This window comes from Xiphophorus hellerii, chromosome 7 (genome assembly GCF_003331165.1).
Source record: "Xiphophorus hellerii strain 12219 chromosome 7, Xiphophorus_hellerii-4.1, whole genome shotgun sequence".
NCBI lineage: Eukaryota > Metazoa > Chordata > Actinopteri > Cyprinodontiformes > Poeciliidae > Xiphophorus > Xiphophorus hellerii.
Genome location: NC_045678.1, coordinates 6,018,437 through 6,040,206, shown reverse-complemented (window position 1 = coordinate 6,040,206; position 21,770 = coordinate 6,018,437). Strand labels below are relative to the sequence as shown.

General features: G+C 41.1%; 2 protein-coding genes across 2 annotated transcripts; both read left to right on the top strand.

The window, feature by feature from the left end:
* The first annotated feature begins 36 nt into the window (after positions 1–36).
* Positions 37–9,322, top strand: vtcn1 (V-set domain containing T cell activation inhibitor 1). Its single transcript, XM_032568656.1, has 5 exons — positions 37–4,923; positions 5,676–5,740; positions 6,491–6,847; positions 6,928–7,179; positions 8,982–9,322. The coding sequence occupies exons 1-5, from the start codon at positions 4,715–4,717 to the stop codon at positions 9,092–9,094; spliced, it is 996 nt and encodes a 331-aa protein (XP_032424547.1). The 5' UTR covers positions 37–4,714; the 3' UTR covers positions 9,095–9,322.
* Positions 9,323–10,044: 722 nt separating this feature from the next.
* trim45 (tripartite motif containing 45) lies at positions 10,045–18,151 on the top strand. The gene is made up of 8 exons (XM_032568654.1): positions 10,045–10,783; positions 12,128–12,416; positions 12,527–12,672; positions 15,709–16,025; positions 16,209–16,338; positions 16,679–16,793; positions 17,061–17,187; positions 17,272–18,151. Exons 1-8 carry the CDS (start codon positions 10,314–10,316, stop codon positions 17,424–17,426), a joined length of 1,749 nt encoding a protein of 582 aa, XP_032424545.1. The 5' UTR covers positions 10,045–10,313; the 3' UTR covers positions 17,427–18,151.
* Positions 18,152–21,770: the final 3,619 nt, after the last annotated feature.

Sequence of the window (21,770 nt, the reverse complement as noted above, 5' to 3'; positions counted from 1 at the left end):
AGTTCAAGTAAAAGTTTCTAGGAATAAAAACTTTATTGGCTGCGTTTTAAAACTAGGGATTCACCGATCCAGTTTTTTTTCACTTCCGATACCGATATCTGTGATCTAGTATTGGCCAATACCGATGCGATACAGAGAAACAGTGCAGAACTGAGATAAAATATTTCTTTTTTTAAAAACACAGACATAAATGTGCTGAATTACAAATTACTTCATAACTCTGGACCAGTACAGCACATTACAATACAACAATAACTTCACAAATTTGATCAAATATGTAAAAACAGCACTTTTATTTGTTCAGTATAACAGTCAATGCAAAAATAAATAATAAAGAAACTGAAACAGACAAAAACATTAGGCTGAAAAATAAGCTGCAACAAACCTTCTTTCAAATGATTCAGAAAGTGCAAATAGGAATTATACATGTAACGTAAGAGAAAGAATTAAGGATTAGCTTGGGCGACCACTAAAAGGCTAGGAGTTGATAAACTCAGACTACAAGATGAGGTATTTGAATCAAATCCAAAATATGCAACTGTCCATATAAAGCTCTGTGCTTTAAATGAAGCAGATTTGCAGCGTAGCAACATTAAAACAGTTCTGAATCAGGCAGGTTTTGAGCCTGAAGGCGAGTCAGCCTCTTGTTAAAACACCTAAACAAGTGAACAGATTACAACGTCGTGAAGAATGTTATGAAGACGCATTCTGATTATCATAAGGTTTCCTAGAATCCACGAGCAAGCAGAGAAAAACAAAAAAGCAACCACATCAATTCTCATGTCCTGTTCAGAAATCCTACCAACCTCAAATATTCATGTGATTTATAGTATGAATGACCAGACCGGATGTAATCCTAAACACACAACCATTTGGTTGGTTAAAAAACTAACTTTTTAAGATGTTTTAATCAGCTTCTGTCTGTTTTTTTTTACATCTGTTAAATCAGATTATATGTGTAAGTTCTGAAGGCGCAGCATCTTTTCTTCTATTACTAAGCTGCGTTTTCCTCTTCATTACGTTGTACAGAAAATTTTAATGGATCAACAGTTGTTATTATCCATTTATCAAAATATAGAAAACAGTACAGTAAGGTATCCTAATTTTCCCACATAATAGACACAAAATGACTCCTATACATTCGAATAATAATAACGAGTTTCTATTTAAGAAAAAACGGAGCAAAAAAAGTTTAATAAAATAAAAAACAGATACAGAAGAGAACTGTGGCATTTTTGATATTAGCTATGGAAGTCAAAACGGGAAGAGAAACTTGTCTGTGGAAGTAATGAAACATTTTTTCCGACGGCAGAAAAAGTCTGTCAAAGGTCTGCGTGTCAAATAGGAAATGGGAACGTAAACCTCATGTGAATTAACACAGCTGTTAACCAGACTTTCAAAATTAAAACATCCTGTAAATGTTGAAGCAGTGGTTCACAGCATGTTGGTCTGAACTGGAGGGTAAATCATAAACCATGTGGGTTTCCACAGATTACGCAAGGCTATTATGCAGTTATCCTGTTGCCTAATTGCATAATAGCCTAGAAAAAGTTGATCAAATCACCACTACATTTAATTTATATACTTATTTATTTTTACAACCGCTAGCAAAGATTTAGCTTCAACCAGTTCAACCACATTGAACTTTGACTTTCCAAGAAACAGACTCTCTTTTTAAACCACACCCTAACTTTACCAAAGCAAAAGGAAACTAACTGAAAATCATCAAAAGTCATTCTGCCAAACATTAACAAAATATTTCCTGCACACAAGGAACGAGGAAAGGTGCGCCGGCTTTTAAAATAGAGCGTGTCCCGTCAGACCGTCAGTTCCCAAAACCACACAAAAGCACACGCGGGGCCAGTGCGACTCTGCCGGACTGCGTTGGGGTTTTAAAAAGTCTAGTGCAATCATAACTCAAAGAGGATTGTCAATGCGCACACCTTCAGAGCGAGAACAAAAGGGTTCAGATTTTTATTTTTTATTAAACCTTTATTTAAACAAATAAAAACCCGTAGAGATCAAGACCTCTTTCATAAGGGTGGCCAGGCCAAGACAGGCAGCAGCACGATGGATAGGACAAGTAAACAGAAAAAACAAAATCATAAAACAAAGTACATCTTTCTTCATGTTCACTAAAATGTTCACTAAAATTACAAAATGTTGCACAGTTTCAGAAATCTCTGAAAACTGAAAGCAAGTGGCAGCCTCATTATGAAAGCAGGCTACAGAACAGTGCACACTGTGGTTCACCACTGGCTCACACTGATTGTGGTTTAGTTGTTGTTAAAAAGTGGACAGCAGCGTCAGGGATGAAGCCATTTTGACTTCACCCAGAGTGGAAGGCGAGAACATCAAGAAGACGTCGACACAACCAGAGCAACATGGCAGCAACACTGACTTCCAACTCTTCAGACGCAATGCAGCAGAACCCAAAATCCCCGACAAAGCTCTTGAAACTGGTGCAACATGCAGTCAGCATGTTCCTGCTGGTTGTCCTCTTCTCCATCCTGCAGTATGTATTTGACATGCACTTCGTTTGCTCCTGCAGGCCTGGTTTACATGCCAGCGGCATCTTTTACTTGACTTTGCCTCCCTTGATCCTGACTTTTGCCGTCAACATTGTTGAGCCTTTTTACCGCCGAAAACCTTTTTCCAGTAAACGATTCTTCAAATTCCATTGCCCAAATAGATGTGTCGTGAACTACCTCGTAAAGTTTTTCATAAGGTATACCAGTCTCACAGCTTTCTGGATTTCTCTGGTTTTCTTTGATGGAGACTGGTACTTTTGCCTGAGGACAAACTTCAACTCAACTCAGACCGGGATGCCTTGCAAAGCAAATCTGACCTACGAAGAGCAACGCATCCGGGACGAGTACAAGACCACGTCACTTGTGAGTATCACCGCACTGATTATGGAGCTCAACGCAGATTAGTTTAGATGTCAGTTTCAAGTAACTTTAACTTATTTAGAAGAATCTTTTGCATTCCTTTACAGGACATTCCAAACTTTAGCTGTGATGTTGACATTTATTTAGTGAAATTCGCTGTCAGACTGAAGACTGGAGTACAACAAGGTTTTGAGTCTTTGACTTTACAACATGCATTACCTTAAAATACAATATTATAAAACATCTAGTGACAGTCACCCTTAAAGTGGCCAGATACTAAACAAAAATGAGAAAACGCTGGAAATTCTCGTCACCGTCCCTTAAGAAAAAAAATGCTGATTTTAAAAATTTGTTTCTCTTTTTGTTCCAGGACATTGGCCTTTTCCTGTGCTGCGGTTTTCTGTTTCTCTGGAGCATCTCAGAAGTTTGGAAAGCCTGCATACCGGGGTACAGATGTGGCGCTCCCTATTACAGCGTGGTGTATGACAACCTGCTGGCGGAGGAAGTCGGCAACCATTTGAATGAGCAGCTACAAAAAATTGCAAAAGAGAAAGCAGAAAAACTCTGTGGGACCTACGTTAAAAGCATCAGGTACCACCAGCATCTACCAGACGGTGAGAATGTCCTTGACATTTCTGAAGTCTGGGGAAAAGTCTCAGCATCGGCCTTTTACACGACAGAAGTCGAACGAGAAGAAACTGGAGACAACAACCGTGAACAAGAACGACCAGCATAGACACCAACTTTCTTTAGCAACATTGTATCATGCAGAAGGACAGGACTGTTTTATGATTCTGTTATTCTCACTTTCATGCATAAGCATATGTTTACTATTATTCTTTTTTATTCATTAAAATGTTGCAATGATTTAGAATTGATTTGGTTCCTTTCTTATTTGTTTCTGCTCCACACTGTCTCTCTGTTTCCTCCTGGATTCGAGGAAACATTATTGTCACAATCATAAAGCGTCCGTCCTCATGATATTTTCTTCATGATTCACTTGTTTTCATAAGAAGGCTCGTCTTCAGATTGTCCAAGGTTCTAGAAACCCATACATCTCCTGTTTTAATGTTGCTACCCTAGCCGCCAATCAGATCTGGGTTTCATTTTAATATTTTTGTCAGACCTTTACAGGGTCCATTGCATGTTTCAGATTCGATTCAAATATATACCTTTCCCTGTATTCTGAGTTTAAAAACTCCAAAACTTTTAGTGGTCTCCCAACCCAGAACCAAGAGGAGAGCGATCTTTCCAAGGTGTTGGACCCAGACTGTGGAATGGACTTCTACGGAGTGTGGACTGTGTGGAAACTATTAAACAGCAGCTAAAAACATTTTTATTCCAATATGCTCTTATATAAACTAGAGCTTTTATTCCTTATTGTACATTTCTTCCAATTTGTTTACTGTTACCCTTTTAGTCGAGCACTTTATGACCTCTGTCTGTGAAAAGGTGCGACATAAATAAACTTTTGCTTGCGTACTTTACTTATAACGTCGTACCAAATGTTGCATTCAAGGTCCAGGGTTTAATTATAAAGTACGACAGCGTAAACATGATCTTTATAAGCAATTTTTAGCAGCACAGATTACAAAAAGCCTCAGAATAGGTTATACACTAGCGCGCCAAGAATTTAAGCCAGCATTGACCATGCTTGCTACGTCAGTATTTGAAAAATGCAATAATGACAATATGAACATTTAGCTTAAAATGAACCGAACCAGATACTGACTGAATTCTTCCACCTGTCACGCTGAAGTTTTCATTTTGCAGAGATAAACGAGCCGCTGTGACAACAGAACGAAGCCCACGCCTACAGTGTAATGTTTGCTCATGGTGTTGTGTTGTACATGCAGAGAGGAAGGCAGGAGATAGTGGCTCTGTGCAGGCTGCAGGATAAACATGTACAGGAATTATCTGTGGAGTTAAGAGGCACACGAGCAGAACATCTGGACCGGGACGGAGCTAAGCAGCAAGCCACAGGAGGATCTTCTAGAGGCATGGCTACGGTCGGACAAATCATTTTTTTCATGTAAGATGTGCAGAAATTCGGTTCTGATAATGCAGAGAACTTTTTCAACATTTTGAAATGAGTTAGCGCTACAGCTGATTATTTTTATCACCCCAGTTTTGTCGCACTATATTATTGTGCTGAAATTTGGTTTTATTGTTTTTCCAGATGCACTTGCAGCTGCAGTTTCAGGTTATGAAGTGCAAAAAAGTGATATGAATGTATATATACAGTATATATATATATATACTGTATATGAAAGTGTTCAATTAAATGCACATACGTAAAATGCATAGCCACTCGTGCTACTTTCAGAATGAAACGATGAACTTTTGTTTTCAAAATATTTTTATTGGAGGCAGTCAAACAGATTACAATAAATATATGATTCTTGTTGAATATATGCACCTTAACATAACACTGACAAAATAGTGCATCGGACAAATGCAATACAATGCACTAGTTTTGAGGATTTTATTTTTTTTTAAAAAAAACGTCCAAGAAAATATTGCTGGTTTTTTTTTTTTTGTATAACCATTTTTGTACGTTCTTGTAAAGTGCATGTAATTTCCTCGAGGTTCTAAAAAGAACCTCATGTCTTTAACCCACATGAATACTGAGGGACATTTATCAGACTTCCAGTGTGACGTTCTAGCAATTAAGGATGTAAGAGCAATAATATCCTGAAACAAGGAAGTTTTCATCTCTTATATGTAAATGGATTATTAAACCTGCTTCCTTCCAGTTTCCTGATTGTTTTTCTCCACATGCAGCATAGTGACCCTCAATGTCCTGTTAGCAGCCTTCATCATCCTCATTTTGTCCCTGGCCTTCTCAAGTAAGACCTGCAGACCTATTATTATTATTATTAGTAGTAGTAGTAGTGACTCAGTCAGGCTTAGTAATGGCAGACATGCAATGGGTGTGTTCAGTGTGTTCTGTGTTTGTTTATACTGAAGAGCAGTTGATCCTTGTGTGCTGCAATGACACAAGGATCTCCAAGCAACCAACCACGTTTCTTTATGCACAGAGTCGTCCTGATATGTAAACCTCCGTTTGATTCCTTGTTCTTGTTGAAGTTTCCCCATTTAACAGTCACTTTCCATTGCGCAAATTGGAATTTTGAAACTAAATTTGCTGAATGGAAACGTGGAAATTTTGATTAAAACCAACTCGCGTTTTTCAATAAAAGTGTTTTGCGGAGGATGAGGTAGTTTTTCGGGTGTACTGAAATGAACAGTCGCAAAACTGTAACGGAAAAAAACTTTTTACGTATCACACGAGTCCTGGGATCGACAACTGGATTTTATTTACTTGCAGAAAAGACAATAGGAAATGTTTGACTTATCGCGTGAACAAACTTATTCAGGTACGATTTTAGTTGCGGCTTTTATTTAATGGAAATGGAAACACCACAATTGCAAAACTATGTTTTTTCAAAGTTAGCGGACTGTCTTCAAAGTTTGCTCATATTCGTAATGGAAACGCAGCTAGTGTTGCACTTCTAAAACGTTTTCCCCTCCTCATACATTAAAGTATTGGGCTATAAGACACAAAATATATTTTGAGACCAAATTGTCGTCCGCAGAATCCACGTCCAAGGTGATGAGCAGCAACACCAAACCGGTCGCCAACCTCGGCGGGGACCAGATTCTCAGCTGCTATGTTTCTGCAGAAAGTCAACCAAACAGGCTGGGTAAAGTGTCGGTCAGCTGGGAGAAAACGGATCTGGGAACGGTTTATCGTTACGAGAACGGAGCTCCGGCTCTTGATGGGCAAGCTTCGGGGTTCAAAGGCAGAACTCAGGTCTTCCCTGACGCTGTAGCCACCGGTAACGCCTCTCTGCTGCTGCGGAGCGTGAGAAGCAGTGACGAGGGAGAGTACACCTGCACCGTTAGGTCCTCTGTGGGACGAGGGACAGTCAGCATTCAGCTCCGGACAGCAGGTAACCCTTCAGTTTCCCTAAATGACGTTTTCTGAGAAAATTGCCTTGTGCGTAATAAAGACGTTCCTTTGCTGTCGCAGTCTTTTCGGTGCCGACGCTGAAGTTCTCTAACAACACCCTGACCTCTGAGGCGAGCAGCTGGTTTCCTAAACCAGCTGTTATGTGGCTGAACCAAACCGGGAACGAACTGAAAGCAAACACAAGTTTCACTAAACGCTCACCAGGGATTTACAGTATCCTGAGCACTCTACAGTCAGCGAAGGTCAGCGAGACCTACAGCTGCAGGATCGAAAACAACTTAGTGGTGGCAGTCACCGAAGCAACTATAACAGGTACAGTCTTGGTTGAGTCTTTATGATGCCCATCTACTGAGCTAACAAGAGCTCTTGACCACTGAACAAAGGGAAAATTAACATCATATTTACTATTGACAAAACTCATGAAATACAGCATACTTTTACTCAACAATATATGGTAAAGGTCCTGGATTTCCATTGTGCTGTATCAGGTCCAAGTAACCCAAAGTGTTTTACGCTACATTCAGTCACTCACCCATTCATACACTAATGGTGCTAAGCTACATTGTTGCCCTGACAGAAACAAAATTCCCATTTTATTGGCGCTACCACGACCTTTGAGCGTGAAGATACAAACACAACGACTGAGAGAAGGGGATTTGAACCGGCAACCCACCGATTGCAGGACAAATACGTACTTCCTGAGCCATCGTCACGCCAGACGAGAAATGCTTCGAAACATATTTTGTTATTTTGCTTTCACACTTTGGAAAAACTCTTATCAACTTCACCAAACTGTGTGATTTATAGACTCCATTAGACACAAAGCTGGTTTGAGTGAGTTGTAAAGTCAACTGGAGGGCTCCGGACATAGGAGTTCATCATGTAACTGATGGGTTGCCGGTTTGAACCCCCGATTCGTTAGTCTCTGTTGTTGAGTCCTTTGGCAAGACACTTCACCCAAGTGTTATGGGCCCACCAGTCTGCGCGTAGCTGCGCTGATACAGAGTTGTTCTTTAACGGTTTTTGCCGTGTAGCACAGCATTAAATTAATAATATCTTCGTGTCCAAGTTTGATTGAGTGAACAGAGTTATTCTACGGCGGCAGCGCGGTTATGGATGTAGAAGCATAGACATGAATACGTAGACGCCGGTAGATGGAGCGGGTCGGCCCGTTGCTGCGATACGTCACAGCGTCCGCCATATTGGATGTGGCTTATGTGCCAGTAAGCTAATACAAGTAAATGGACCAAACTTCAGAAAGTGTCATTCTACAAAGTATTTTAAGTTAATACCTGTCATTGACACATTTTCTCACACACTAATATATTTGATAATCAAATAAATGACTAAAGACGAGTTTCTAACTTTTGAGACGTCCTGGTACACAGGCTAAAGCCCAGGATAAAAGAGAAATTATCCTAAAGTGTAAAAGAAAATACGTATACTTTTCCTTCACAATCAGAAAAAAGACATTTTCAGCGTGTTGGGGCTCTGACTCGTAGCATCTTTATAACATAGCTGAATACCGACATTGTGAAGCCGAGCTGTGAAACAGAGACTGAAGAACAGCAGCTCCATCTGACTGACCTTTCCTCACAAAATCCCCTGGTTTTTAATGCACTTCCCCTCTAACGGCGGTTTCTCGTCAGCTCTCTCTCATTAGAAAACACAGTATGAAAACGTTAGCTACGCTAACAATCAGTGGATACTTCAGGCCAATTTAGCTACATAGGAAATATTTCTCGGTTGTTTAGAAGCGAGTTTCTGGCTGCAAAGTCAAGTAATTCTCAGACTTGTGTTGTATTTTTTTTTTTTTTGCTGAAAAAGCAGTAAAAATACACATTACACATTGTTTTCAAACATTGACCCATCCTAGTGAATCTTCTAGAACAGTGGCACATGTCTTATGAAGTTTTTCAACATCTTCTCTCCATTGGAAGAATCTTGATCTTCAACATAAGGGCTGTGCAACACTTATTGAATAATTGTAGTCGATAAATTCAGGTGAAAAGTTGCCGAAATATTTAATATAAGACTATGAAACTGAAAATTGCCATCTACTTGTCTAAAATATACAATCCTGTATTCAGGGTCTAATCTTGTGTGTTTTCCAGGCGCCGGTGTTTTGGGAAGGACATTCTTCACCTTCAGTGTCGCTTCAACGCAGCTTGTATCGTTTTATCTAAATGTTATTACCAGTGTCCTATGCTTGTTTTATGTGGTGTAGGTAAATACAACCTTATTATCTTTGCTTTAAAATCGTTGTCAAATATTGTCTATGTATTCAAGAACAGAGTAAGTGATGCAGTTTATTTAAGTAGCGGTTACTAAAGTTTAGCTGTCCGTTTTTATTGTAATATATGTCATGGAATATTGTGCTGGTTATTATATATACATGTAAAAAAAATGTTTTATCTCTATTGTAACTGATGACAAGAAAATTATTTAGACGTCTGTTTTTCTGGCCACAGTGTATTTATTTTTAGCTTCTGATCTTCTATTAAATGATGTAAATAATTGTGTCGTTTTGGATAAAGTAACTGCAACAGAACTGGAAAATACGTCACAAAAAGTTGGATTAAAGGGAGTATGCAACATATAAAATGATTTAAAATTTCTTTTAGCCAGATAGAGACTTTATTTGTAGCTAAATCAAAAATTATTACAAATTAAAATCTTCTTCCAGTATGAAATGTTAAGTCGAACACAAAGTATTAATTTTTTAATAACCTAATTTTTACCTTCTCTTTAATTTCACAATAAATAGGATCAGGTGGCGCCTTTACTTTGTTAAACTTGATATAATATTGCAAATGTTTTTAAAAGAAAGACCGACTAAATATTATTCCTGTTGCACAGAATAATATCTTTATTTCCATTTTTTTTTCGATCAAGCCCAAAAGAAGTCGCAAAACAGAATCTTTTCTTTAAATCAGCAAATGAGAAAAGTCCTTTTGTAGTTTAAGATACTATGATATACACGTCCCTTTTTCAAATATAAAAAATGTGTTCTTTGTTTAATTAAAATATTGCATTTTCTTATTACTGTTGGAAATATTTTATGACTTTTTATAAGATATTTTTTATAGTATAATCTGTCTGAGTCCCTGTTTGGCAGTAAAGACTCCAGGAATGTTTACGGACCTCCCCGAACAGCGAAGAGGAGCTTCCCATTGGTCCGTTAGTTAGTGAGGCGTCAAATGTCCCATGCGGCTTTGAACGCAGCTTACTTTACCGAGGAAAAGTGGATTTTAATTAGGCAGAAAAGTTTGTAAAAGTAGTTTTATGACTCGTGTGAGACAAACAGTTATTCGGTGCGACTTGCAGAGAACAACAGGGATACAGGGACGAGTTTTTTCTGAACTCGGACCACTCGTTTGAACTCGGTGGGTCTCACGGTGAGTTTTGCTGTGATTGTGGCACAGGAAGTCCCCCCAAAACCAACCATGTCCCAGTCAGAGCAGAAAGAAACCGCAGACAAGCCGACCGTGAGCTCGGAACCGGAACCTAGAAGTGCTTCTGTAAGCCCCAGAGCAGTCTGTAGCGTGTGCAAACACTTGTACCGGGAGCCCAAAATCCTGCCCTGCCTGCACACCTTCTGCTCCGACTGCATCGGGCAGCTGGAGCCGTTTTCGGTGTCTCCGCGGGGCCGCTTCACCTCACCGGAGGCGGCGGAACAGCACCGAGACTCGCTCTCGTTCACCGTGCTCTGCCCCGAGTGTGACACCGAGGTGGATATCCCCCAGTCCGGACCGGCCGGGCTCAGCACAGACCACCTGGCGCTGGACGAGGTATTCCTGGAGACCCTGGTGAGCGACGGCCCGCTGGGCTGCGACCTGTGCGGCGAAGGGAGCGCCGAGAGCCGCTGCGAGGTGTGCAGCCTGAACCTGTGCGAGTTCTGCCGCCAGGCACACAGGTGGAGTAGGCCCTACTTTCTGGACTGCTCTCAAGGAGTCTGACAAAGTTACTAAATCTGTTTTATTCTCTCCGTTGTAGCTCAAAACGCCTCCAGTTTTTGTTAACCACACCTGAGAACACAATGTGTTGCTGTGCTCTAAAAAAAAAAGGACTAAATTTAAACACTTTATTCTGAAAATGGATCTGAATTGAATTCTTATCGTTTTAAACCCTTTCAAAAATATTCATGCCTCTTTCTTTATTTTATTTTTGAAGTTACAATATCTAACTGTAATATTTTAGTGGGATGAATAGACCAACACAAATTATACTTGTAAAACTTGAACCTTTTATTTATATTTTTAAACTAAAGCTATAAAATGTTAGGCCTATAAAACTTTAGATTTGCAGCCTCTGCACCAGACTTACAGATGTAAGTATTTTGGGCTACATCTCTTCTAACTTCTGTGGTGTACATTTTTGCCTCTTGTTTTTTGCAAAAAAAAATAAATAAAAATACAATAAAAAAAGAAAGAAAACAGCAGTCAGATTGCATAAAAAACATCTGCAGACATTTTTTTCTTTTTAAATTTGTCCCTGATACCCAATTTGACATAATCTCTACTTCAGTCTCAAGCCTTTTACAGCCTTAAACTATCATTTCTTCTCTTGTAAACCAACAGTGGTTTACAAGAGAAGAATGTTGCCACTTTTCAAAATCAGAAAATATCCAAATTTTTTACTTATAAACATAAAATTAATTTCAAATTTTCATAGTTCTTTGGAAAGAAAATACTCCTTTTGGCAATGTTTCCACTTTTTATATATAATGACCCTAATACTTTGTTGGACAGTCTGGATGTTCTGTTCTTTGTGCATTGTTGACTACACTGACTTATTTGACCTCTGTTATTTGGCAGAATCTTTTTTTTTTTATCTTGCCATACATTTTGAAGAACTGAAAGGAACAAGTAGTGATGGCAAGGTTACGTCTCGGACATGCAGGGTTAAATAAAACTTTACATTTGTGGGTAAACATCCAACAGGTAGATGTGGTATTGGTGTGGACATGGAAACAGTAAAGCATATAAGAATTCGCTGTGAAAAATATAGGATGAGTAAAGAAAAATTAAAACAAGAATTAAGAAAATATGATTCGGAGACATTAAAATTGAGCAAGGTATTTAAACGTAAGATAAATAAATTAAATTTCCTAAGAAAACGGTATTATAGACAAGAAAAAATACTTTAGCCCACACTCCAGCACAGTAGGTGGCGATACTACATCTAAACGTTGGACGTCACCCCCCTTAAAACCCACAAAGAAGAATCATGAAGGATCTGTTCTCCCTCCTACCTGCAGGCGGCAGAAGCGAACCGCGTCTCATTCTGTTCAGGCCGTGACGGAGCTGAAGGCCCGCGGTCGTCTCTGCCGCCCTGTCCTCTGCTCCCTTCACCCCGGGCAGGAGCTGAGGCTCTTCTGTCAGCCGTGCGACCTGCCGGTCTGTCTGGAGTGCGCGGCCACGCTGCACCGGGACCACCGCTGCTGTCCGACACACGACGTCATCGACCGTCATGGCGACCGGATACGAGAGCTGGTCAGCGCTCGCCTTCGGCCTCGTCTGGAGCGACTGGAGGACTCGCTGCAAAAGGTCCCCAAAAACACCCATTTATATATTGTTATCCAATATAAGCTGTTTAGATTTTTATATTCGAATGTAAAACACAACTTGTTGTTTTTCGCGTTCTGATCCTCCTGAAGGTGGAAATTTCTCAAGAAAGTTTGCAGGTTCGAGTAGATGAAACCGCCAATCAGATTAGAGCTTTCGCACGAGAGTACGCCAGCGCTGTGGAGGCTCACTGCTTGTCTCTGCTGCGCCGCCTGGAGGAGATCAGGGTACAACGCAGGTAGGACATTACTGCACTTTGCTGCAACAGTAATGAGTTTTTAGACGGGGAAATAAAAACAATTCCGATATGCTCCTAGGGTCAGAGGTCAGCAACCATGTCCATTCACAGAGCTACTCCTACTTATTGTTATTTTCCAATGTTAGAAAAAAGAGAAGAAAAAAACTATTTTGTAGAAGGAGATGAGAATCTTTCTTTTATGGAAAATAAATAAAAATAGGTAGCATGTACCTGTGTGACTACAACATGTAGTCACTGTTGTAGATATTCAAAGCAGATTCTGTAATGAAAACACAGCTACTGTTCCCTGCTATTTGGTTTACCATAGGACTGTTGTAAACAAATATTTTAGTAATCGAGAAATCTACCGATTAATCGAGTAATCGGATAAAAAAAAATTATAAAATAAAATATTGGTAAATCTGGCACAACATTAGTGTTACTATCAGATATCAGTCAGGCTTTGGGTGTGAGAGTACGGGAAATGTTGCCCGGAGTTGGGGGGGCTTGGAGTGGTGGAGGTGGGTGGCAGGCGAACGAACAAAAGTAGGATGGGGTGGAGGGGAGGAAATAGATTATGGCAGTGGTCCCCAACCACCGGGCCGCGGACCAATTGGTACCGGGCCGCGCAAGAAATAATGAACTACTTCTGGATCTTTTATTTTGAAAATCCTAAACTGGATTTTACCGGTTACGTCTTGCGCGTCAAAATTGAGCCAACTTGCAGCAGAATGAGTAACAAAACAACATTGGAGTACTGCGGCACCCCCCCCCCCCAACAACAGCCTCGAACTCGATACTTACGACTCGAACCCCCACCCCTCTCCTCCCGGTCCGCAGCAAAATCACGAAGGGCTGACCGGTCCGCGCGACTGAAAAGGTTGGGGACCGCTGGATTATGGGACAGACGAACTTAAGTCCAGGGACCGGTAGAGCAGGGGACAAAAGTAAGAACAGGGGAGCAATACGGGATATTTACGGCACCTTTGTTCGTCACACTCAGAAACTCGTCTACCAGCCATGTACCGAAACGATGATTTCCATCACCAGTTTGTTGAGAGCGGGATGATATGAAATTTATTGTGCGGTTCGTCCGCAAAGTTACACTTACACTGTAAGCATCAACTACTCAGCCACCCGCAGTGTTCAGTCTATCCGCTCACCTGTATAAATACTCCTGCAGTGCTCTTCCCACCGTTCGCTCTGAACCAGCAGCTCCCAGAGGAGAAAGGCTGCCGTACTCCAGGCATCGCGCCAGTCATTTTAAGCAGTGGTCCCCAACCGCAGACCGGTCAAGACTTGGCAGTTTTGCTGCAGCGTGGAGGGGTGGGGAAAAGGCTTCTGCATATTGGTGTTCCTGCTAAAGCCTTTTTTTTTTTTTGCCCTGATTTTCCCTTTACGACAATCTTACAACGTCCTGCAGTTTGTGGTGTGTTGAATATGCCCGATCTAAAATTTGGAATATTCAACATTGTCTTGGCCCGATTATCGCAGCCTGTTGGGTTTTTCCCTGACTGGGAGCAGAACGCAGCCTGTTGAATGTGACAGGTAGCCAATCAGAAAGCGCGGTGACGTAAGAACGGAGGGAATCCCAGACAGTTGACATGGCAACTGAGAGTCCGGTCGACATCGGAGGTGATATGTGGAAATGTTTGTTACTATATGTAAAGGTCATTTTTATATATATTTATTATATGTGGTTATGTTTATTCAGTTAAAATGTTAACTACGAAAAAACATACAAATCATAGTGCAGCGAATAGAGCGGCTGCTCCCTCCGTCTTTTATCAAACGCCTTTTCTTTTTGTTGCGTCTTTTATTGCTTAAAATGAGTCACAAACTATCACTGCTGCTTCTACATCGTCATCCGTGTTTGATTATTGTAAATTCACGTATGGTATGTTGGGGGTTTTACTGGATTTTCTTCAGGAATCGGGATGTTCGTGAGTAGAATCGGTTCGTGTTGTGGTGTGTTGCTCCTGCCGTGTGGCTGGACACACGAACCAACCGAACCTGTTGGACTTTTATCGGCTCTGTGGTCACAGAAGTTTGGAAAATCGGATCACAATCCTTAAATCGTGCCGTGTGAACCAGACCTGAAACTCACAAGCTCCTCTCCTCTCATCTCAACCACTGCCCTAACGCTCTCTGACTCTGGTCACTATGGTAACATATCCCTTCAAAATAAGATACAGATGCGCCACAAAAAAGAACATTTTACTTTCGTGAAAATTTTAACTCACGATAATTAATAGGAGCCCTGAGCTTGTTTCTCTGCAACCAGACGGTCCATCTGGGAGTGATGAGAGACAATGACACCCGAAGTGTTGCACAGGGTGTTTGGTCTCTACGTGGTGAGGCAGTTTGAAGCTTCGTTGCCTCATTAACATCCGGTCACCATATCATGCAGAGTTTGGACTGTGGGAATCACCTACCGGGATAAATCCATTCTCCTGTCTCTTCTCTGGGCCTTTTCCCTTCATAAAGAAACTTTCCATAGAATCTGATCTGTTTCTGACTCATTTTGCTGCTTGTGGCTCAATGTTGGCGCGCAACATGTAACCGAGAGAATCCGGTTAAAGGATTTTCAAAATAAAAGCTCCTCCAGACTCAAATAATACATAAAACGGAAATATTTAATTATTTCTTGCGTGGGCCGGTACCAATTGTTCCATGGACCGGTACCGGTCCGCGGCCCGGGGGTTGGGGACCACTGATTTAAAGGATACTTACTGGTCCCCCGAGGACAATGAAAACCTGGGCATTATCATAAATTAATAAAATCCCCATGGGCCGAACTTGAACATTGGACATTATGCCGCTCAGCTTTCTTCAACAATTCAGAGGCAGAAGTCAGAGCTCCGTGCAACGCAAATAATGTCCCGGCCGGAGCACGGTGCATTAAATAATAAAACATAAATTAACGAAGCTTCGAGGCAGATAAATTTTCCTCGAGGAATTTTAATCATTGAGGAACTCGAATCATTCGATGAATCGTTTCAGCCCTAGTTTACCATAAACGCTTCCTTCCTTCAGAAACCACCTCCTCCTGCAGGGGGCGCAGCTGCAGCAGGCCCTGCTTGACGTCAGAGGGAGCGTGGAGTTTGCGGAGCGGCTGCTGAGCTGTGGCTCCCATGCCGAGATCCTCAGCGCTAAAGGAGTGACCCTGAGGAGACTGACCAGCCTGGCGGAGAGTGGGTACGACCCCCACCCAGCGACGGTTGCCCCTGACGATGGCGGCAGTGTCTGCTTCCTGCCCAGGGAGCCGGCAGGAGAGGTGGAAGGCTACCCGCTGGTGGGCGTGATCCACTCCAGGACAGTGGACGTCAGCAGGTGCACCGTTGAAGGAGAAGGTGAGCAGCGAACTTTTTATCTTTATCTTTGTTGTGCCAGTTGTTGGCTGCGCTCTGTGGGAGATGAAATGAAGTGTTTCTGTCTATGTGAGAAAAGTTTACATCTCTTGTGGATTTTCTAATGCCATGCAGTTACAATTCAGTGACGCCGTTTCTCTAACCTTCCACCCGTCATGGTCACAGGTCTGCAGCAGGGAACGGTAGCTCAGCGGGGACATTTCACTCTGGTGTGTCGGGACTCCGGCGGGGAGCGGTTGGCTCGAGGAGGAGAACAAGTCCTGGTCAGCGTCATCCACAAAGAGAAGAAGAACTGGTGAGTAAACATGTCCGCTCCGCCAGCCGTCGTTGATTCAGAAAGAGTTAGAAACTGAGACAAGTTTCAGTTGAATTCTTTTCATAAAGTTGGGTATTTTATAAATTATTGAATCTATTATACAAACAATATTACTATGTGAATGACATTTAAAAGGCCTTATGTTCAAAGTAAGTTGAATAAGTCAGAAATGCACTTTTGTGTGCAGTTTTGTTCTTTTACCTAATACAGATACTCAAGCTAAAAAAGAAACCCCATAGAAATTGTTTATATATATTCACAGCTAATTCTCTGATTTTCCGGTCTTCTGTTATTGAAATGAATTATTTTTGTCCTGCAGCACAGTGGAGACGATAGTTGTAGACAACAGTGATGGAAGCTACAGCGTCTCTTACAGACCAGAGGAACCAGGAGAGTACTCTGTGTGGGTCTGTGTCAGAGCCCAACATGTTAAGGTGCTGAACCAGTCCAGGACCAGAAAACGTTCTGCTGTAATATTTCTGTTTCTCCTGTTTCAATTGCTGTTAATTTGACTACAGTACATGTAAAAGATTCAGATTTTTGTCGCATCCTGGCAAAACTTGGAATAACTGTTGCAAAGGTTTTGGCCACTAGATGGCAGCAAAACACCTTCAGTAGACTCTTAAGGGAAATCTGCAACAACAAAACGGGTTAAGTTTGGGCTTATTTCTGAATGAACTGCTCACAATGCTTTCCTGCAGGGTTCTCCATTTATTCTGAATGTGCAGAGGAAGTTCAGGCAGCACAACGGGACTTTTCACTGCTGCTCCTTCTGCTCCAGCGGAGGCGCTAAAGAGGCTCGCTGTGGCTGCCCAGGAACCATGCCAGGTACATATAAAAAAAAAAAAAAAAAACAATTGCTTGCATGGTTTTCATTTAGGCGTGTTTTAGACGATTCAAAACCTTCTGCAGGAGGATTTAAAGGCTGCGGTCACGGCCACAAGGGACATCCAGGGAAGCCCCACTGGTCCTGCTGCGGCAGCACAGCGGAGAAGTCTGAGTGTTTGCCTCAGAGCATACTGGCTGCAGTTTCCCCTCACAGACACCTGAGAACTGTGGAGCTCTGATGGGAAGTGGAGGTGAAACGGCAGCAGGTCAGAGGATCTGCGAGGTAAAACTCAGGCTGCTGGTGAACGCAGAAGGGTCCAACAAGGAGAGAGCAGGACCGTCAAGCTGCTTCTCATTTCTTAGGCACCAAGTCATGAGAAATGCTGGATTTTATACAAACAGTGTAACTTTTTATTTTTTTAAATAATCTAAAGACAAGAAAAAGATTCTTAACTTAATTCTTAACAGGCAACAGTGGTTGCCTGATGTCGTACGTCAGCTAAAGTTTCTATTTCTACAAAGGCCTTTGTGTAAAAGTTAAGAATTCCATGTGTGTAACAAACTGTGTGCGCGTGTCCTTGATAAGCGTCTCAACACAGTCCAATGGGGACGTAGTTGACTTTGACCTTGTTTTATTTTGTTTTGTTTTGTTTCCACTGTTTTCTTGTTTCCACAATTTAAAGTTTTTAGGGCCTGCATTACACTTTCTGTGGTCACTTTGGTCGTCTTTATCTTGTCATTTGCTGTTCCTTGTTTTCATCGTGTCACTCTTAGATTCTGAGACAAAGTAGTCATCATCTAGTTTTAATAATCATCATCATTATGGAGGAACTGTGGTCTGTTCTTACTGCAACGTGCATTTATTCTCACTTTAAGATCCAACAGTGAACTCTTAAATGTTTCCACTAAGTTATTTAATTTGAACATGACTTTTACTTTATTAGTTATAATGTCTCTAAAGAAAATAAGAAAAAGAAAAATTAACTAATATCTTTCTGTTCCACTCCTACAAAAAAATTATTTCAAATTATGAATGACTTGCGAAAGAAATTCAACATAAATACCAATTCCTGTTATAATACATTTTGGTCTTCTACAAGGTGATTAAGACCAAATATATAGTAATAATTTAACCTGTTTGTTTTGTTTTTTTATTCACAAATGCTGTTTTCTAAAAATCACCTCCATTTTTAACATTTGAGTGAAATACTTTTATTTCAGAAGGTGTTTAAATATTGCAACACAAAGGCCCAATGTTTATACTAATATGTTTATGTCTTAGGTTTTGAAATTCCTCTCACATTTAGCAACATTTTCTGTTTTACTTACCTCACATTGTTAGTTTGTGTGACTATTGTTTTTTCATTTATCCTTTTTTCTGCGCAGTTTATCATGTCAAACTTTTGTTACTGATGTGTGTCTTGTCATTCTATTTTCTTAAAATTTTCAATAAAGGCAAAAAAAAAAAAAAAACCCCAAAGGCATTTCTGCCTTTTAATTCAAACGTCTCATGCAGCAATGTATTGTGACCGGACTTTATTCAGCTGAGTTTAACGCTGTACAAAAGCTGCTGGAAAAGACAAGTGTTTGGTTGTTGACTTACAATCCAGAAACCACGTTCTGCATTCTTGTTGGTTGTGCAGGAGGCTCTACTTCTGCTTTTCAAAGCTGTACAGCTGTATAATTGCGCATCAGTTTGCGGCCATTTTCCAATGCGAGTGTAAACGTGATGGGGACGTAGCTAGCGGCAGCTTAGTTGCATTTAAAGTAACAAGAAGTCTTAAAACGGCTCGTTCTAAAAGCTCAAAATAGGCCGAACTGATTAAACTAAAATGACCCGAAGAAGCAGCACAGGAACTTTTTAACGATAAAAACTCCCCCCAAAATTTAAGATAAAACAATATAAGACCATTTTGGGAAAATAAGCACCATTTTTAATTTGAGCTGAGGTGAAAACCTGCTGAGGGGAGGAGAGGAATCTGCCATGAAGAGGAAAACACGGTGGAAAGTCAGGTAAGCTAACTAGGCTATTATGGGTTTCACCTTCCTGTCGGAAGCAGTCTGTTAGTTTCTTTACCAACAACATAGTGTTTTTATGTATTTTTTTTATAAACGACTACCAAAGCAGTTTGAAAGTGAACTGAGCCAAGTGCTAATTCTTCACCTTTCATGCTCGGCTCTGGAGAACTCGAACAACTCTAAGTTTGTTTGTTTTCACTACATGAACTATTAGAACTAAAACCAGAACCGGCTGCGAGCTGAAAAATAGAGCAGAAAATGTCCAAACAGCAAAGAAGCAGGCAAAGAACCCAGAGGCATACGGACCGCTCCGGCCTATTGTTGCTGACGTCACATAGAGCCGCCATCTTAGAGCGGCCCGCTCCACTCGGTGCTACGTTAGTGAAGTATCAGCGCATTTAATTCATCATAAATCCTTAACAGATTTTCACGCCTTTTTGCTGGAAACCTTAACTAAACAGCTATCATAGCTATTAAGTTTTTTAAACAATAAAAAAAAACACCGACTCCAAACAACTTTTAAAAACTATTCGTCGCTCCGTTCCATACTCCCATCCTCACTTCCAACGTCTGTCATGGCACCTCGAATGATTAAGTGACACAGTTGCAAAGGGTCAATTTTTTGGGTCATGTGGAACTGATCTGAGCGTTTCCATAGAAACGAGCAGAAACGAAACATTGCCTCAGAACTACTGTGACCTCATTGTAGCTATGACCTCATCTGTGATGTGTTCAAACGATCAAAGAACTTCTGAGGTTATGAGGGCTTGTATTTCAAATCATCAGTTCATATTCAGTCAGCTCTTCGAACTTCGACACTGTGTCTAGCAAAGCTTTTCATCATGAACAGGATTTTAGTTGGTGTGTTTTTTCCCCTGGGTTTTGGACTTGGATATTTGGTTAGCACCGGAATGCAGAAGGTTTTTAACAAAATCTTTCCTGGTAGCGATTCGGACGAAAGTGTCTCTAAGGACGAGAGCACTGAGTCTGTATATGATGATTTCGACGCTTTCCTTTTTGAACCTTCCTCCACTGCGGAGGTTCCTTGTGAGCCTTCCTCACCACAGAAGGAAGCTCCTCTGGCTGGAGAAGCTTCCTTCTCCCAGAATGATGATCTTGATGCCATCCTTTTTGAAACTTCCCCGGCTGGGGAAGTTGTAGAGGAGCCTTCCATTCCACAGAAGCAAGCTTCCCCGGCTGGGGAAGCTTGCTTCTCCCAGTATGATGATTTCGATGAGTTCCTTTTTGAAACTTCCCCGGCTGGGGAAGTTTTAGAGGAGCCTTCCTCGCCAGAGATCCAAGCTTCCCCGGCTGGAGAAGCTTGGATCTCTGAGCACGATGATTTTTGTGCTTTTCCTTTTGGTCCTTCACCGGCTGGTAAGGACCCAGAAGTTGAATCCGAAGGCTCAACTTTTGCTCGGACGAAGACGGCACAAGAAGACTGGACCCATAAAGAGAGCGCTGTCCAGACTACTGAGATAGGGAACGATTTCTCCAATCTTCCCTCAGAGAAAGAGACAGTTGAGTCTGCAAATTCAAATGCTGTTTTGTCAAACGCAGCAATATATTGGTGCCACGCGGCAGTTGATACCTGGATCCACGAAGCCATCCAGGAAACTGTCCGAGGGAAGGATTCCTCCAATCTTCCCTCGGAAAAAGAAACAATTGAGCCTGAGAATTCAAGTGCTGGTTTGACAAACGCAGCAGTAGAAGATTGGTGCCAGGCGGCAGTTGGTTCCTGGATCCAACAAGCTATCCAGGAAACTGTCCGAGGGAAGGATTCCTCCAATCTTCCCTCGGAGAAAGAGACAGTTGAGTCTAAGAACTCAAGTTTGGCTTTGACCAAGGCAGCACAAGCCGATGGGACACAGGCCCCCACTGATAGCTGGATCCAGGTACCGACTGCTGCCCAGACCACTGACATAGAGAAGGATTCCTCCTATCTTCCCTCAGGGGAGACAGTCGTGTCTGGAAAGTCAAGTTTAACTTTGACAAGTGAACAACTAGAAGAAGAGAGCACTTTCCAGACCATAATGGTACAACTTCTGTTACTGTTGTTTTTTGTTTTGAGTTTCTTGTGCTTTTTATTTTTATTACGGTTTTGCTTTTACTTTAGTGTTTTTTTCTGGGGTTTATTGTTTCTGTACACCGTTTATAAACTTGCTTCTTTTTTCAGTTCGGTTTCAGAAATATTTTAATGAGAATGACTACAATTGGTATTTTTTAAAATTGTTACCCCGCTATAAAAATCCCAGTTTTAGAACATCCTATGTGTTGATGAACTGGACTAAATTGTTCCAAATGGGTAAAACAGCAGTAAGTGTGAACCAAAAGATGAACTGCAGTGTAAAGATTGGAAGGTTATTGAAAGGCAGAACCCTGTGAAAATAAAAACTTCTGAACAAATGGATAGTAAATTATGGGTTAATATGAGTAAATCATTTATATAGAATTTGAACTGGAACATTAGATGAGTATGTGAATTATTTCCCTCCATGCTGAGAAGGTAGTAAACATTAAAAAAAAGCTTCAGCAGGAATATTTTATAAAAAGGAGGTTTTAGA